The 20,684-nt window shown below is 34.4% G+C and overlaps 1 protein-coding gene across 2 annotated transcripts in view; it reads left to right on the top strand.

Annotated features, from left to right (window-relative positions):
• ATP1A3 (ATPase Na+/K+ transporting subunit alpha 3) overlaps nt 1-20,684 on the top strand; it is a 769,164-nt gene that overhangs the window by 676,727 nt on the left and 71,753 nt on the right. For both annotated transcript variants that reach the window (XM_044080787.1, XM_044080788.1), the window contains exon 20: nt 15,764-15,894. In XM_044080787.1, coding sequence (XP_043936722.1) covers nt 15,764-15,894 — 131 coding nt within the window. The remainder of the gene's footprint in view (nt 1-15,763; nt 15,895-20,684) is intronic.

Raw genomic sequence — 20,684 nt, 5'->3', positions numbered from 1 at the left:
TATGCAAAACCATTTCCATCATTTCTACTAATAACTTACACTTGACAGTGTGCAGACCACTATACCTATCTAAAATTGTCTCAAACATTTCTAGACCCAGCTTGTGTGGTATAACAGAAAATAAATTTATCACGTCTATGGTAACCATAGTGATGTCATCAAATTGGTTATTCATATTGTATGTTCTTAGTTTATCCAGACAATGCCAAGAGTCCTTAATAATATGAGGGAATTGATTGAGAATATCTTTACAATAATAGTCAATATATCTAGCTACAGCTTCTAATTTTGAGCCTTTGGCTGAAACAATCGGCCTGAAAGGTGGGTTGTTCACACATTTGTGTGTTTTTGGAATACCAAAAAATTGATGGAGCAATAGGATGCTCCACAATAAAATATTCATATTCTTGTTTGTCTATCATTCCTTCCATCAGGTATTCATACAATAACCAATCTATCTTTGTATAGGCCTTATTCATTTCAAATTTAGATACTTTTTCATAGGTAGTGTCATCTTCTAACATATTGGTCATTCTGCTGATATAATCTGTTTTAGTCATGATTACCACCCCACCACCTTTATCAGGCTTCATAACTCTATATTTGTCCTTGGTAGTTAGTTCTTTTAAACAAAATCTTTCTGTGCTAGTAAGATTGTCTTCTCTAATCAAAGATGTTTTAACCAATCTGCGCAGTTGTGATTCACATAATGTTTCAAATAAATATATGATAGGATTCTGTGGTGGTATAAATGTACTAGATCTTTTTAAAGTCATCCTTTCTAAATCAGGTTCTATATCTTTTTTCTGGTTTGCAAAAAACATTTTTAAATTTAACAATCTCGTATACATTTTTAAATTAATAAGTAATCTACCTATGTCATGTTTAAAAGTGGGAACAAAGGTAAAACCTTTCTTAAAAAGTGCAATAAATTCAGAACCAAGACTGGTACCAGTATAGTTATACATGGTGAAACCTCCATCTAGTATAATTGTACAGGAGGGTGTATCTTCTTCTAAAATATTCTCAAAGTCACCACCTTGTATATTATTTTCATCATTGTCCCCATTTTCACATAGCCAACTGTTCTCTGAAACAACATTATTAATTAATAGTTCACAACCTTCACTTAATACAGGATTGTTAAATGAAGTAGTTGCTGAGTTTGTTTCCCTTTCCCTTAATAATAAGTGTTTTTTCTGTAGGCTGCAACTTCCCTGTATTGCATTTGTTGTGGTTGTTGACCTTGATACTGATTGCGTAACCTTTCTGATCTCCTCAGAGCAGGTTCGTCTAAAAAAACTGTATCGTTATCATTATGTCCTACACTGTCATTTGTATTCAGCTGTGTCCTATGTGAATTATGTATATGGTTAGGCCTATTAAATCTGTTGGGGTGTTCATCTCCTTTAAAATACACAGGAACCACCCTATCACCAGCCTGTTTCTGCTTAGAATTTTTGTATTCTTTGAAATGGTTGTAAGCCCTTTTGTTTGTATAATCATTGCTATCCCTACAAAGTTTTTTATTTTTATAGTCCAGTCCCTTCATAACAAAATTGTCTAAATCTTTCAAAACATTGTCCAGTCTATGTTTGTTAACTTCAAACAGCAAATCATTACGTATACATTTGTCTAATTCAGTTATCAATACATTAAGTTTACTCAATTTGTTATTGTTGTTTCTAATAATAAGACGTACAAGGTCTAAGCCTGTTCTGTCATACAGTTTAATGAGTTCGTCAAACAATTCGTTGTCATCATGGAACCCAAAGGGTAATTTAAAAACACGTAGCCCTTTCGGTACCTGTTCCAACTCCAATGACCTCTCTAGGAATGCATTGTCCATCTGCAGCGTTTTGAATTGTTTCAAAGTCCTCTCGAAATCAGAAATCTGCTGATTCAGAGTCCCCATGTCCTTAATGTTAGTTTTAAGTATACTTGAAAAACTTGGTGCTTGTAGTATATCCTTAATGTCCGAAAACTTACTTTGGTGTAAACATCCTCTGTTGCCGTCTCCAGCGTTCAACGCAGAATTCGAAGGCGGGACACCAGGTCTTAAACTTCCTGTGTTGTTCCTGTTTCCTCCTCCAATTAAACCTGCTGAACCATTGCTAGCCGACGGACAGTTAGGACTGTCACCCGGAGTTGAATGCAACGTAAATAACTGTTCTTGAGTCTCCGTAATGGTAACATTAGGTCCCTGTTGTAAAATATTACCATTTCCCTGAATTAGTAAAATCAGGCATTGTGTCGCTTCCAAATGCTGTTTTAATAGTAGCTCCATATACAAAACACTTAATCAAAAAGTATAAATGTATGAAAGGAGCTGGGTAGTTCGTCAATAATCCGTTAGGTGAGTATGCGAAAAAACACCACCAAGTAGACCACCGTTGGAACCTCAACCTCTAATAGTATATCCACAAATTGTTGAAACTGATAAACCACGACAAGGCTCCTCAGTAGTTCACTCGAGTAGAATTTATTCACAATGCACCAAAAAACACGAACAAAAGTAAAAGTAACAGTAGTAACTACTTAGCGCTTTCACCCTGTAAAACCTTTAGGGCATCTTCAGAGTACTGAATAAACATCCATTCAACCATAGTTAAATACATTTTTCTTAAATTACACAACGCCTGTCATTGGTTAATTGATTGATTGTTTAAATATTTAAAATTCATTTGTACTCTGTTATTAGTAAATGTAGTACAATAGATTAAAATGCAATGTATTAAATACTATACCTATTGTAAATATAATAAATATATATAAATATATATAAATATTGTAAATATTATAAATATTCTAAAAATTAAATTAATACATCAACATATAAAAACCTATGTAAGCTAAAAATATTATAAATCATTACTGGATGTTTTAGTTGAGTAATAATATTAAATAAAAACAAGTCAATACTATAAACCCATTATTTTATATTATATTGGGAGAAAGGAGGCGATTATAACAATTTGCTAGAAGCAAAAGAATGTTTGTGGCAGTTGACTTAATGCCAGTTTGTTACCGGGTATTAATGGATATATTTCTATTTCTAGTATTTTAAAACAAAGATCACACTGAATTTGATATACTAATGCCTTTACAGCACAATACAGTTCATAAATGGTTATTTTAATTTTAATTTTGTGTTTTTTTAAGGTGAAGAATACTGAGGAGCCTTGTCGTAATCTAATAATGATGCCTGTCAGTCAAAAGGCATTTAACATTCAAAGTGCCATTCAAACCAGGAAATACTTCTGCATTAAGAAATACCTGCTGTCTTAGTTCCTTAATTTCTAAGGCAGTGTTAAAATTGCCAAACGGTGTCATATTAATACAATCCAATACAAAAAAGACAAATTTCTTAAAATCAGGGCATTCCATAGCATGCTTGGCTAAGGCATTATTAATGTCCTTGTTTCTGATGGCTAGACAATGTTCATATATTCTTTTATATAGAGCCCTAATGGTTTTGCCTACGTAAAAATGATGACAAGTTGTGCAGGTGGCTAAATACACTATACCACAACTCTTGCAGTTAAATCTGCCTTTACTAGTAATCAATTTTTGAATGTGAGAAAAATAAATACTCTTAGAAAAGTCAATGTATCTACATTGTTTACAAATATGGCAAGGATATGTGCCAACAACTCCTTTAAAGTTAGAGGACACTGGATGATATTCCCCTATCTCTAGCATGTATTTAACACTAGCTACTTTTTTATAAATAAATGTTGGATGGTCACCATCTATCTTGGCCAAATCCCTATTGCCAATAATAACCTTCCAGTTATTGCAAATGGCCTTTCTAAAGTCCCGAGAGTCCACACAAATGGGGATAGCAAAGGCACAGTCCATTTTAGTGTTCTCCCCTTGATTTTTTACTTTGGGGGTAAAGCCACTAACTAAAATTGAAATTACATATTCTAGCATAAAAGTAGAATCTCCTGTCAAGATAGTCCTTTTGAACCATCAGTTTTAAGACTGATCCAAACTCACATGTTTATTTCATTGAGATGCATAAACATTCATGCAGCAACATAGAAGCATAGATCTGAAAAAGCCAGAACATATTTTAATGTGCAAAAACTGTAAATGAGGTTTCCAAAGGCAAGCATTGCCTTTCTTGTGGAAACTATAACCATTTTGCCAAATTATATAAATAGTCGAGAAAACCAAAAAGCCACAGAGTTAAAATTATAGTCAGAAAAAAATAAAAATTAAATCAGGTTGAGATGGAAGGTAATCCACCAGAAGGAATCATGGATATTTGAAAATAATATAACTGTAAATACAGCATGACAGCTATTGACAAAGCTCAAAAGAAATTACTGTATCCATACACAGTACTCATAGGCTTGGATCTTTCACTGAGCATTGACAGTGAAACAATTTTCTCTAAACTAAAACCAAAACTATGTGTATAGGAATTCCTTTATAACAGGAGTGAACTACTACCAGTCAACCGGATTTTTGAAAGTCATTTTAATAAAATCAAAAAATTAAGACTGAATTCTGTGTAATGAAAAGAACTGGTAGAACTTCACAGAAACTATGAATGATAAAGATGGTGAATTTACTAGCAAATAGTTAAAGACAAAAACTGAAGGTGGGAAATTTGCAAGAAGAGTAGTATACAGAATATTATTCAACAGTATTAAACTGTATATAGGCAAAGATAGACAAGTATTTCAACCTCACAAAATGGTGCTTTTTTCATTAAGAGCAGAACCAGAAGGGAACCATTAAAAGGTAAGGAAGTCAATAAAACAGAAGGTTAGTGAAGCACCACTGTGTATCATTAGTTGTGCTATCATACCATTTAAACCAAAGGTCCCTATCAAACTTAGAATATTTGTTAACATGAGAATGCCAGATAAAGCCATTTCTAGACAAAACACCTGACACCTAATGTTGATAGCATAATCCTTGATATGAATGGTGCTAAAGTATTCAACAAACAAGAATTAAGGTCAGGATATCTCCGATTAGTGAGTGCTTCACCATGAGAATAGAAGCATCGCAACATTCACCACTCTTCTGGGTTTAAACACCATACAAGTAATGTCAGAATTTTTAGAAGTAACATACTAGTGTTTGAAAAAAAATGAGAACACAAACTAAATGTCACAAAGTATTTTATTAGTTAACACTAATAAAGGAAAATTTTAGTTCAGTGACAAACCATACATGCTCATATTTTTTCACAAAGGAGTATCACCACGTCCAAAAAAATGCACCACTAATGGAAGACTGCACAGCCATTAGGCCTAAAAAAGATGAGAAGTTAAGAAGTCCATTAAGCATAGTACAGTAGAATGTAAGGCTTATCCAGAACTGTTCTGCTGTCACTGAGCCAGAGTGCTCTTACAACAAAGTATTCACTCTGAATATAGACTGACATTCGCAAAAGCAACAAAAAACTGTTAAACTATGTAAATATTGTGGGAAGAAATATCCAGGGAATTGTTATGGCTAGGCTTGCATAGGCCCTAGGGCCGATAGCCTAGTACCAACCTATGAACCTATGAGACAGATGGAGTTTATGATTTCATTCCTATGATACTGTTGTCCATTACAGGAAAGAGTATTGAAATAGTCTAAAAGATCAGAAATGTGTTTAGGCATTTAACTTGTTGTAAGAAACCAGCAAAAAAAAATAATGGTGTCCAAGGAATATATTAACTTCTACAATGTATGTACTGTACCTGTGTACTATGTATGTATTCTACGTATGTTCCAAATTTTAGCTGTACACCACAAATCTATTAATTACCTTTATTTTTAAATTAATATTTTTTTGTTTGTTCTCTCCACTGTAACTGTTGATGTGCCGCATACCACTGTAAAAACATGTCTTTTGTAATTTGTGTGTATACTGATCATGTCTAAATAACTAAATGTATTTGTAATTTTTCTTTGTGGAGCTTTTCTCCCCGGGCCTCTGCTGAAAAAGGGTCTTTTCGGCTCAGTCAGACACCCCCGGTTAACAAATGTGAAATAAATAAATAAATAAATAAAAATAAACTTCATTACACTAAATGCAATTCCAAAAGTCCTCATGTTACATTAGGTATGGACTGAAACAGATAACAGTCCTGGGATATGGAAAGTAGAATTGTTTTGAACAAATTAATGGGATAAAATCAATGTTGACATGTCCATTTTGTCATGAAGAAGTTCATTCCTTTCCAAAAAGAATTTGCTGTCTCTTTCTCCTTAAGGCAAATTCATGTGGTTGGAACCAGATTTACAGTCATCTCAATCACTGGAAGCTAGAGCTCTGCAACTTGTACATGAAGCAGACCAAAAAAGCATTTCTTAGCATTTCTACTCAGTCTCAGCTCATTCATTACCACAACACCCATATAATTTCAGCTGTATCATTCTTACTCCAGAATTCTCCCCTTACATATATTGCACAGTGTTAATTCCCTTCTGCAGAATTCAGAGCACTCCATTTCCCCTCCCTACTTTATTTTCCCTCTCTATCTTCAGGCGTCTTCTTGTAATGTTGGCCCTTCTGTGTCCTCTAGTTAGTAGCTCTAAGAATCCTCTGATAGGAGACAGTCTTCTTTTCATAAATTATATTTGTCTGAGAAACAAAAGATATAGACATTCATTTAACTGTTCATCCCTTAGGACTTTCACCTTATAATGCCCTTTCCTTTCCAAATTACCAGCCTTCCCTCCAACTTAATAGGACAGCACCACCACAGATCCCTAAAACCTCTGTCCCCTGCATCTGTGAACTGTAGTTGACACCCTAGCAGCATCTTATCCGTACCATCATCTGCCTTACTCATTCTGTTAGTAACACCATCTGGATTACTCATTCTGTTAGTAACATCATCTGCCTTACTTATTCTGTTAGTAACACCATCTGCATTACTCATTCTGTTAGTATCATCTGCATTACTCATCCTGTTAGTAACATCATCTGCATTACTCATTCTGTTAGTAACATCATCTGCATTACTCATCCTGTTAGTAACACCATCTGCATTACTCATTCTGTTAGTAACATCATCTGCCTTACTCATTCTGTTAGTAATATCATCTGCATTACTCATTCTGTTAGTAACATCATCTGCCTTACTCATTCTGTTAGTAACACCATCTGCATTACTCATTCTGTTAGTAACATCATCTGCATTATTCATTCTGTTTCCACTTCCAGCCCTTTTCCCCAAGCAATCTATAGCAATTTTTTTACTTCTGTATTGCTCAGTCTTTGCACAATATTAATTGAAGTCATATATCATCTGAAATCTGGCATGCCCCAACCCCCAGCTTTCCTTTAAGCTATCCTTCATGATCTTTCTTATTTTGCTTTTCTGTAAAAACCTGTTTTCTATAATCTTTTCTACAGGGCTGATTTGCATATGCCACCCAAAATAAAGTATATGAATAAAAGTCTCTGTGCACAATATTTCTGTTCTACCCCCAAGTGTAGCAAATGTACTTGTCCATGCATTTAGCATTTTCTCTGTTCTTGCCTTCAGATCTGCCCTGTTCTTGTATCAAATCTTAGCTACCATTTTATACATTTTAAGCTGCAAGTACCCCCCCCCCCCTAAAAGAAATATATATTTTCCGGGAATGCAGAGTGCGATGTGCTTCTGTTTATTTCTAATTCTAATCACCACAGACTTTGGAGAATGGTATTGAAGCCTTGACACACCACTAAAATGACCAACTATCTCCAGTATCCATGGAAGTTGCTCAAGCAGCAGCATCATGGAATCGTCTGCTGACATTTAGATAACCCTCCTTTTCTTACTACTGCTCTCCCTACTCTAACAGTCCCTCTTTTTGTGCATCAAACATTCAATGACCATTATAAATAATCCTGGTTATAATTGACAAACATGAAGGGTTCCACTTTCTAATACTATTTCTTCTGTAAGTTTTCCATTTATGTATAGTTGCAGCTTTGGGGCGTTATAAAGGCCTTTTAGTTCCTTCAACCACCTACCATCTCCAGTGCCCTCTTTCAAGGTGAAATAGGTCATAAAGTCAAATGAGACGCCATCAGAGGCTTTCTGAATGTCCAACAACATTCCTGCCTTTTGCTGTTCTTTTCCTTCAGCCTGGTCTGCAAACTCTGTAAGAGTATGCCAGTGGTCCATGGGTAATCTTCCTTTAATAAATCAAACGTGTTCATCTCTTATTACTTTCAATAACATTTTTTTCCAATCTTGTCATCAAAACCTATGTGCAAACTATGTGTGTTCTGCTCCCATTGTTGGTATCTTCATTGCATAAAGATATAGGGCAATAATATTTGATATCCATTTCCTTCCCTGTCTGTGTATACAGCACGGCTTGTATAGCCTCTTTGATATATCTGATTAATCTCCTTTGTTCTATAATGCCATTGAACAGACCTGTCATTGTGTTGTTCATCTGAGAGCTCACTCTTTTATAGAAGTCAATGGGGTACTCAGCTGGGTAGCTTGCTTTACCCACTCCCAGATGCTTATTAGTCTCATTAGGGGTAATATATAATTATCAGCCATGGGATGGATGAGGCCAAACTATATCCAAATGTTATTTTGAACACAAAAAGGGAAACTAGCTAGGCTTAAAATGGCCTACAAGGGCTCCTAGCCTAGTATTTACCTATGAACCTATTCTGTCCCTTACGACTGTTTGCTTTGCCCTATTTATATTGTGAGCTTGTACCTAACCTTGTTCAGAACTTTGCAGCTCCCTAAGCCTATCCTCCAGAGCCTTTGCTTCCTGCACCCTGTCTTTTTTTCTTATCTTCCCTTTTCTAGACATAATGTTACCCATCCAGGCAGGTTTCACCCCATCCCATTCATAGGTTCACACTGTGTCTTAGCCATGTCTCCATAACTATATACTGTGTCCATTTAATATAATCTCGCTTCATCCAATGCCCCAGATTCCTTCACCATCTACCCAGCATCCGGGTTCCTAATTCTCAAATCATCTTAACAATTGCATGATCTGATAAGCTTCCTTTTCCACAGTATACAGCTGTTACTTCCTCAGTTATTTCCCCATCCACCAGCTGAATTGTCTGCCCAACCTACTAGCTTGTATTGTTCCACATCTTCAGAATGTAAACCCTGCCACTCCAGGTCATAATTCTTTCAACACATCCAACATTCTCTTTCTTGTATCATCTCCTCAGTTAGGGCTTTCTTCTATAGCTGTAAATTTCAATTGGTCCAAATTTCCTATTCATTTTAAGGGTCTCATTGAAGGCATCCCTCTGATTATTCTGTCTCCATCTTTCTTTAATACCTGCAAATTTTTCATCCAGTTGAGAACAAAATGGGATCTGTCCACATTATGCCCATAGAAAGAATTCAGACCACTGCTACCCCCCTGTCACAACCAGCCATCTGCCCCACTCAGCTTTGACTACCATTACTGTTTCATTTTTCAGCAGAGCTGCTTAAAATCCCCCTCTTCCCCTTCTGATGCTAACCATTTATTGCCCTTTTTCTTAACATTTGTAACACTCGAGGTTTTGACTTAATTTCTTATATCTGCATAAGTTAAATGAAGATTCTGCAGAGAATTCATCTAAATAGACTACCCCTGGGATTCATTAACTTCTGCACTGTGTGTATACTAAGTGTACACTGTTCTGAGTGAACAGACAACACAAGCATAACTCACACCTCCTTCTTCCTAATTTTAGTTTTTCTACTGATTTTCTTGTAGCTTTAAATACTGAGGGGGATTCATAAAGGTTACTACAAAGTGTAGAATACATGTACACTTAGTATAATCTTTCTGAGAGACTAGAAAGCACAAAAAATATGGTACGGATGTTAAGTACAGATCATGTACACTTGTAGGTGTTATTGAATCTAGCCCTACATGTGTAATTTAAACAAATATAAATACAGGCAGTTCTAAATATGTACAGGCCTAAAGAAAAAGTAAAAGTAAGGTATTGAAAAACAACCCAATAAATCTGTCTCAAATGCATAGCATATTAATAAAAAGTTGATTAATAAAAGGGTTTTATGGCATTTTACTAAACCTATAGCCTAGGGCGAGGCATATAGCAGGATAAAATGTGTCATGGAAAAGTTCCAGGAATGAAGAATCGCTGTATCTTTATAAAATCATTTGCCCATGTGAGAAAAAAAACTAATATATTGTTTTCAAACAGTACCAGAACAAGGGGGAGGACTGTGCTTTATACCAGAAAGGACATTTTGCATTTCAAAAAAATGAGGGTAGTAATCAAAATTTAAAAAGCTGCATGTCTGTTTGTCTGCTGAATAAGGATTTGAAAATTTGAGCAGTATTATCACAAAAGTTGGAAGAGAAGAGCAAAACAATATCCAGGGAAGAAGTACAATACAGACACTGACTCTGTTATAAAATATTTCTGAGATGGACAGATACAGAGGAATTACAAACTACATAGATTTTGATAACGTGAAGTGAAACAGTAAATGATGAACTCATATAAGAATTGTGGATTTTAATTAGTTCTGTTATGGATGAACTATATATGGAAGGAATGTTGGCAAAATGAAATGTAGGGCAGACTTACAGTAAATAGGCAGGAAATATAACTTTGTTTTCATGCTATGTGGGCAAGTTCATTATAGCCTTACGGTAAGGTAACATATGAGTGTGACGAAGAAGGGAATGGGCGAAGACAAAAACGAGTAAAAAGGAGGCAATGAGCCTGTTCAAGAGTTCCAAAATAAGGCAATTAGCAAAAGGCAAACTGTTGTTAATAAAACAGTACATAGTATAATCAAAACCAAGATAGATGAAATACATTTTGAGAGAGAGAATGTGATTTGGGGCCTTCTTGTGTAGGGATAACTGGAATTCAAAGGTTGCCAAAGCAGATGCAGGTGGTAAGATACTTGATTTGCTCAATTTAAAGATTGTGCGCATTTCTAAGAGGAATAACTTTACTGAACATATATAATATACACTCACTCACACACACATACATTAAATATATATAAATATATATATATATATATATATATATATATATATATATATATATATATATATATATATATATATATATATATATATATATATATATATATATATATATATATATATATATATATATATATATATATATATATATATATATATATATATATATATATATATATATATATATATATATATATATATATATATATATATATATATGTATATATATATATATATATATATATATATATATATATATATATATATATATATATATATATATATATATATATATATATATATATATATATATATATATATATATATATATATGTATATATATATATATATATATATATATATATATATATATATATATATATATATATATATATATATATATATATATATATATATATATATATATATATATATATATATATATATATATATATATATATATATATATATATATATATATATATATATATATATATATATATATATATATATATATATATATATATATATATATATATATATATATATATATATATATATATATATATATATATATATATATATATATATATATATATATATATATATATATATATATATATATATATATATATATATATATATATATATATATATATATATATATATATATATATATATATATATATATATATATGTATATATATATATATATATATATATATATATATATATATATATATATATATATATATATATATATATATATATATATATATATATATATATATATATATATATATATATATATATATATAGATATATATATATATATATATGTATGTATATGTATATATATATAGATATATATATGTATGTATATGTATATATATATAGATATATATATATATATATATATATATATATATATATATATATATATATATATATATATATATATATATATATATATATATATATATATATATATATATGTATATATATATAGATATAAATAGATATATGTATGTATGTATATATATAGAGATATAAATATATATATGTATATATATATGTATAGATATAAATATATATATATATATATATATATATATATATATATATATATATATGCTTTATATGCAGTATACATAAACATATATCTATTTATCTATCTACATACAGGGGGATCTGAAAATATTAAAATCCCCTTTTGGTTGGTATCTGTTTAGCCAACAAAATTTAGTCTACTACACAGATGGGTGACAGATAGGCAATATTGCATAATTCTCAGGTTTGGGAAATATGCCCTTTCCTTGTCATTTTGAGCTCTCAGAGGTACTATATATAATTGTCAAGGGGTGTTGGAGCACAGGGGCTTGACCTCTGCAAGAAGTGATATGTAATACTACTTTTTAAATTTGGGTTTTTGCATGCACTAAGAGTTTTGCTATTAGCATGCAGTCATTTTCAAAATTGACCATTTGTGGTCTATCTTATGAATGTCAATATTTGGGTCATTCATTCTTGTTCAGTAGACCCATAAATATATAGATAGATAAATAGTTATAGATATATTTAGATAAGGTAGGTAGATATAGATACATACACACATATTCACACACACACATGTAGACATATGCATTTCGCCCAAAAGGGACTGGAATTAAAACTATGTAAATGAAATTTGAAGAACAACATATACATAGAAAAAAATCAGGAATTTTGCATATGAAAAATTATCACTACAGGTTCTGTAAAATATAAAGTAGTAGAAGAAAGGAAATATTTAAGAAAATAGTGTATGAATGAAGAAACTGCTTCATATCTTGTATGTGAATATAGAAATAAAATGCGTTTATAGTGTCCATTAGCAAAAAGCAGTAAATGACTTTAATATCATGGGGGTAACAGCATATGTTATGTAAACTATAAAGGATGTAGTATTTTACTAAACGTGCACCGAGATAATGCTCTGTAGTAGTAAAAGAAACAGTTTATAAATATGAACACTTTAGAAGTGTATTTGCTTTTCAAGTTATTAGAAATAGGGAAGTCCAAATAAGAAAGCAAGATAGTGAGTTTGGTTTGTTCTGGTTTGAATTATGTGTGTGTGTAGTTGTAATTAAAAAGTAGAAAGAATTTTATTTGGAGAAGAACATTTTTGAAATGGAAATATAAATAAAACTGAAACTGTTACAGATGTACAACAGAGATTTATTTGTCTTTAAGTTAGTTTGTTGATATATTTGAAATGGATTTAAAATGTGTTTTAGTGTGGATATTTTTCTCAATTTTTTTTAAATACATTTGAATGAATTCCATAGTATTGACCCATAACTTCTTAAATAGCTAATAGGTTAATAGATTAGTACTAAGCTAGCTGCCCTTGTGAGCCATTTTAAGCTTAGCCAATTATCCCTTGTGGGGCTCAAACCCTACACCTTGTGTTTGTAAGGCAAACACCTTAACCATTAGGCCAACCTCTATGTACACTATTTACATTAGCCTGACACTAACCCAGATCTAATGTATACAATTACTTTTTAAGTATGTCCAATCCATTATCAGAGTGTCTGATCAATTACTGTATAGTGCCAATCAACGATAAGACTTTTCCCCAAGGGTTGTTAAGTGGCTTTGGGTAAATTCTTATTTCTTTCATTTTAATTTCCAATAATCCTGTGGTCTTCAGTAGGCTGTAGAAGTCTTCCAAAGTTGGTATTGTGTTTGTATTCCATCTTCTTGTTATATACACTTCCTTGAAAATTGCAAGTATTGTCCATACTAGATATATGTTTGACCTATTCAAATGTGGACCTTCGTTCACATTTAATAATACAAGAGCTTTAGTTAAATAAAATGATTCATTAAATAAAGCTTGTAAAAAGTTATTAATACCATTCCAAAATGGCTTAATTTTAACACAATCAAAATGTGGTTCCAATCTGCATTGTGTATTTTCTCACATCTCCAACGTATTCCTTTTATGTAAGAACTAATTTTACTGATTCTATCTGGAGTTAAGAATGCTCCGTACAAGCATTCCATATTAAAAACTTTCCAGTATTGTGTAAAGGATGCATATTTTATCGATAATAAGATATTTGTTTTAGTATCTTCAGTGTCCTTTTGTTATATATTTCCAATATGAGGTTTAGGGTGTTGTTTTATAGTTTATCAATATTTTGTAAAATTTTGAAATACTGTTTCCCATGTCAAAGTCATTATATATGATTGCATGTATGTATTTCATAAATTTAGGTATTTCTTTAAATGAAGAATTGTTAATTATTCTACTTAAATCTTGCGAATATGACAGAATACTCTGTAAAAGTTAGTGTGGATATTTGAGTGGAGGGTGATTTTAAATATCTGCTTGGACAACTACCAACTCAGGAATATGAGATAGTTTAATATCTCAAATGTAAGCTGGTACCTTAGGTGTGTAATGCCTCAACACAAGCACTGAGAAACACACAGACACACTGGCATGTATAAACTGTTTGCCTTTTAGCATCATTATTAGAAAATGAATCCAAAGTGCCTGCTGTGTGAAGCAGAACCTCCATCCTTCTGTTATTCTTCGCATCAAAACTGTGTATATAGCCTGAAGAACCCCTGACACTGCAGTCAAATGCACCAAAGCATTGTGTTTGGCACTAAAAATCTCTGATTATTTTAAGTGATTATTGATTACCTTATACTTGGCTGATCAGCCCACATCTTACACATTCAAGCAAGTATAATCATGAGGTAATAAAGTCTTGCTTTGGAATTTAAACTTTTAAATAAAATCCTTCTTCAAGCAGAGAGGTAAGTGAGCTTTGGGTCAGTATTTATAACTTACTACTCTGCGTGATACAGCATCTCTGTTTGTCTTTGTGGAATTGTTTGGCCATTGCAGTCATATCCCATTTGCCATGTAAGAAACATTATATGATCAGTTACTATTGATAACACCCACTCAAACATGCGCATGTGTGTACGCATATACGTAAAACGTCCTAGTCAGTGTTTGTGAACATAACAATAAGCTGAATGGGATGACTGTCAGACAGTAACTAAGAGAAAATCTTACACAATGCCTTCTGTAATACAATATAAGATTCAGGTTGAGATAAAGTAGATAAGTACTACTACTGGATTTAAATCAACACACTTTAACCAAGTATGGTACAATTGTCCCATTTTTTGGAGGCACCCAGGATTAAACATTGAATAACATGCAGTAATATGCAAAGGAGTTGCATCTTAATGAATGCAAAGAATAAGAAACAGTAAAGTGTAATAATGTTGTGTAAATATAACAAAAGTGGGCAGTAATGTCAGGAAAAATAATGGATTCTGTACTTTAAACATTGTGTGCAATTTACATTAACAGTGGCAAGGTATGTTCACTACCAACATTAACATTACATTGAATGACTTCATGTTAAAAGTCTGCCTTTAGAGCTAAGCAAATGATATAAAAGGTAGAGATCACCAATTCACATACACTGGTTTATAAGAAAATACATTTTTTGGTTAGACAGAAAATCATACATGTGTGGAAGCAAATGTACATTGTAGACCATATGTAACAATAACAGTCATCTTAAAGTGATATATGATATGCAGTCAAAGTAGAGCGATGTGTTAATGACTAGTGGGTGTGTTTTAGGCAGCAAGCAGATAATAAAAGCTTGATGAATTGGGGATAGAATTTACAGTTAAATGTGACATTGCTAGGTGAACAAAGACCTGTGGATTTATGGACACAATGGATACTAATACATGTGTTTTCATGTTTCTGCAGACCTATGAACAAAGGAAAATTATTGAATTCACTTGCCATACCGCCTTTTTTGTCAGCATCGTGGTTGTACAGTGGGCTGATTTAATCATCTGTAAAACCAGGAGGAATTCTGTTTTCCAGCAAGGAATGAAGTGAGTATCCATGTCAGTGTGTTATGGATTAATACAGCTGAGAACGTTGTGTTTTATTTTTCTATATAAGAAGACTTCACTAAAATATATGTCTCATTATGTTCATAAAATTAAAAAGAAATACGGTACATGAGCATTATTTTAATGATGACCTTTTTCAGAAAAATGTTTTTACTAGCATTTCAAAACAGAGTATTTTCCTATCTCTGAAGCAAAATGAATGGGTTTTAATATTTTTGAAAATTTGGGGATATGTGCCACTTTCACAATTATCTTTTTACCATCTAAGCTGTTTATCCTAGGAAGCTTCATACACCAGTTCTACAAGTCACCCCAGTAGAGATTTTCTACAATGTAACTGCAGTTTGCATCTTCAACTGTTATGTTACTAGCTGCAACACCAGCTCTCAGAACCTACACTGAGCTTAATTTTAAGAACACAGTGCCCATTTACTCAGCATTGTGCTAGGATTGCCCCACATTTCAGTCAGCTCCTCAAAAAGCTGGTGCAAAGAAAGTATATGCTATTGTGACTTTTAGTATGCGAAAATTCTGAAACTAAACTAAACTAAACTAAACTTGCTAAAACTTATATTTGAATTTGTGTGTGTGCATTTATATGTATACAGTGGATATAAAAAGTATACATACCCATGTTAAAATGCCAGGTTTTTTTGATATAAAAAAATGAGACCAAAATAAATAATTTCAAAACTTTTCCCACCTTTAATGTGACCTATAACCTGTACAATTCAATTGAAATCAAACAACTCTGTTAGGGGAAAAATATATAAAATAAAAAACAAACAATAAGCTGGTTGCATAAGTGTGCACACCCTTAAACTAATACTTTGTTGAAGCAACTTTTGATTTAATTACAACATTCAGTCTTCTTGGGTACACACCTGCTATCAATTAAAGAGACTCTGAGTAACCCCAAATAAAGTTCAACTGTCCTACTAGGATTTTCCTGGCATTTACTCAGTTGCCTGTTACAGCAAAAGCCATGGTTCACAGAGAGCTTGCAAAGCATCAAAGGGGATATCATTGTTGAAAGGTATCACTTAGGAGAAGAGTACAAAAAAGATTTCCACAGCATTGGATATACCATGGAACACAGTGAAGACAGTTATCAAAAAGTGGAGAAAATATGGGACAGCAGTGACGTTGCAAAGAACTGGACGTCCCTCCAAAAGTGATGAAAAGACAAAAACTGGTCAGGGAGGCTGGTAAGAGACCTACAGCACACTGAAGTTGCTGCAGGAATTTCTGTCAAGTACTGGTTGTGTCCTACATGTGACAACAATCTCCTGTATTCTCCATATGTCTGGACTATAGGGTAGGGTTGCAAGACGGCACCCTTTTCTTACTCAGAAAAACATCCGGGCCCGGCTAAAATTTGCAAAACAATACAGCGGGTCTCCCAAAACCCTGTGGGAAATGTGTTATGGTCTGATGAGACCAAGGTTGAACATTTTGGCCACAATTCCAAAAGGTATGTTTGGTGCAAAAATAACACTTCGCATCACCAAAAGAATACCATCCCCACAGTGAAGCATGGTGGTGGCAGTGTCATGCTTTGGGGTTCATAGGCTCATAGGTTGGTACTAGGTTATCGGCTCTAGGGCCTATACAAGCCTAGCCAAACAATTCCCTGGATATTTTTTCCCACAATATTTACTTCCCTGGACCCCTGTATACCAGGGCGACTGACGTGATTCCCTGGGGTAAATTTCCTATCTCCCATCCAAGGCGTCAAAGTTCCTTTTGAAGAAGGCCAAGGAGGTGCTCTGCTTGATGTGTATGGGCAGTCTATTCCAGAGTATGGGGAGTGTCTGGGTCATCCCTCCAGCATGTTTTGTTCATTGTGATGACAAGGTTTAGATCCCTGGAGCGTGTGGCTCTGAGGGATTGGGATTTCTTTAAGTGCAGCATGTCCAACAGCTCAGGGTTTGACATGGCCTTTTATATTAAGCAGAGATCACCTCTGAGTAGATGATATGCCACAGAGTATAGCTGGAGTTTTTTTAGACGGTCAGCATAGAGCATCTGCTTTAGGCCTGTGATTCTTTTAGTGAGATATTTCTGTGGCCTTTCCAGCTGTTGCAGATGTCTTGTGAGGTACATACCAAATGGGGCGTTGCACTCTATAATGGGTCTAATGAGGGATGAGTACAGAGGTCAATAACCTCCTTTTTTCTGGATTGAAAGCCCTCAGTGATGAGGTGTGCCACAGAGAAGGATTTCCTGACTGTTGTGGAAATGTGGTTATCGAAAGTGAGACCACTGTCCACCTGTGTCCCTAAGTCTCTCATCATACTTTAGGTGTTTAGTGCACTGCCACCTATATGGTAATTCATGGGTACATGTTTTTTCCCAAAGGGGATAACTATACATTTCTTAGCATTATGCTTGAGCCCATGGCTCTGGCACCAAGCATCTGTTTCTGTAAGGCCCTTTTGTAGAATATCCACATCATTTGGGGATTCAATAATGGCTCCCAGTTTGCAGTCATCTGTGAACTTTGTTAGCCAGAGTCCCTTAGTGTTGGCCTGTACTTCAGAGAAGTAGATGCCAAACAAGAGCGGTCCCAGGACTGACCCTGAGGTACTCCACTTGTCTGGAGCTGGATTTGGAGTTGGCTACTTGTACAATCTGGGTTCTGTCAGTAAGCCATTTGCAACCCGAGTGACGTAGGGATTTATGCCCAGCTTAGTAAGTTTATCTATGATTCCAGAGTGGGGGATTGTATTGAAGGCCTTGACAAGGTCCAGATAGGCTGTGTGGACCACCTTACCCTCATCCACTGCTCTGGAGACTGATTCAAAGAAGTCAATCATGTTCAGAAGATAAGAGCGGCCCTTCACAAACCCAAACTGGGTGGGATCCAGTGTTTGAAGGTTGCCAATGTCTTTGTTTATAAGTTCTATGATAATGCATTCCATGCCCTTGCAGATCAGGCTCATCAGACTGATGGGACTGTAGTTCCCAGGATCCAAGGTGGATCCCCCCTTGAGTGGGATAACTGTAGCTATGCGCCACTCAGTGGGCACAAAGCCTGAGGTGACGCTATGATTAAACATGACACTTAGGTGAGGTGCCAGTTCATTTTGTAGTTCATGTAGTACACAGCCCGGGATGTCATCTGGCCCCATGGATGTGTATTCTTAGCTTTGGAGAGTGTGGTTTTTACCTGTGTGGCCATGATTACTGGAATTTGGCAATCTTTTGGTATTGAGATGGGCCCTTTAGGGGTGAGAGGGGGGTAAGGTTGGCACTAAATTGATCTGCCAGGATATTGGCAATATCCTTGGGATCAGTATATTTAATGCCATTTTGTTGTAGATCAGAGCAGATCTGAGCATTGCCATTTAGATTCTTGACATGACTATAGAATGCCTTGTGGTTGCTTTGGAATCTTTGTCAGTTTTATTTTTGTAACTAGCTTTGGAGGATTTCATGGGGGATCTCAGCTTCTTACTGAGGCTGGTAAGGGAGTTTTTTGCATCCTGGGATTTTCCTCTTTTCTCCAACAGTTTATTCCTTCTGTTGTATAGTTTGTTTATGGCAGGGGAACACCAGATTGGCTTCCATTTTTTGGAGGAGAGCATCTTGGTTCTGTTTGGGATGGCACGATTCATGCACAAGTCGATGTGCTCGTACAGTGCCTTAGTGTTGGATTCAGCAGTCGAACTTTCAGCTCCCGTCTGCATGGGTGCCATGAAGTTTGTCACTTCTGACTTAAGTAGCATGAAGTTGGCTTTGGAGAAGTTTTTTACAGAAGTAACCTTATTGGGGGGTGGGGGTGGGATGTGGATGTCAAGGGTGATTTGCTTATGATCAGACCTGACCAATGAGGGGGTGACCACTGGTGTGGAGCATCTATCTCCCATGTTGGTAATGACCAGGTCTAGGATATTGGAGCCCCTGGTGGGACAACGTGTTAGTTGATCCAGGGCGTTGGAATTTATGAATTTCCAGAACCGTTGGGAAAAGGTGTTGGTACCCGAGTAGTTTTCCTAGTTAATGGCAGGGTAGTTGAAATCACCCATTATTAGGGTGTTTGGTTGTGTGTTAATATTTTCCAGTATGTTTAGAAAGGTGTAGTGAGAATCTTGGGGCATGGTGGGGGATCTATAGCAAGGGTTGCTTTTCTTCAGCTGGAACTGGGGCTTTAGTCAAGGTGTAGGGAATTATGTACAGTTCCAAATACCAGTCACTTTTGGCCCAAAACATTCAGGGGTCTGCTAGAAGAATGAAGATGAAGTGGAATTTCGCCTTTCAACACAGCAATGACCCCAAGCATACATCCAAATCAATAAAAGAATGGCTTCACCAGAAGAAAATTAAAGTTTTGTAGTAGCCCAGCCAGTGCCCAGACCTAAATCCAATAGAAAATCTGTGGGGTGACCAGAAGAGGACTGTGCACAAGAGATGCCCTTACAATCTGACAGATTTGGAGCACTTTTGCAAGGAAGAGTGGGCAAATCTTGCCAAGTCAAAATGTGCCATGCTGATAGACTCCTACCCAAGAATACGGAATGCTGTAATTAAATCAAAAGGTGCTTCAACAAAGTATTAGTTTAAGGGTGTGCACACTTATGCAACCAGCTTATTGTACATTTTTTTATTTTTTTTATATTTTTCCCCTAACAGATTTGTTTTTCAATTGAATTGTACAGGTTAGAAGTCACATTAAAGGTGGGAAAAGTTTTGAAATGATTTATTGTGGTCTCATTTTTTATATCACAAAAACCTGGTATTTTAACAGGGGTGTGCACACTTTTTTA

The sequence above is a fragment of the Protopterus annectens genome, chromosome 8.part0 (assembly GCF_019279795.1).
Source record: "Protopterus annectens isolate FY-2018-M chromosome 8.part0, PAN1.0, whole genome shotgun sequence".
NCBI classification, from domain to species: Eukaryota; Metazoa; Chordata; order Ceratodontiformes; family Protopteridae; genus Protopterus; species Protopterus annectens.
This window is presented reverse-complemented; position numbering and strand designations above follow the sequence as displayed.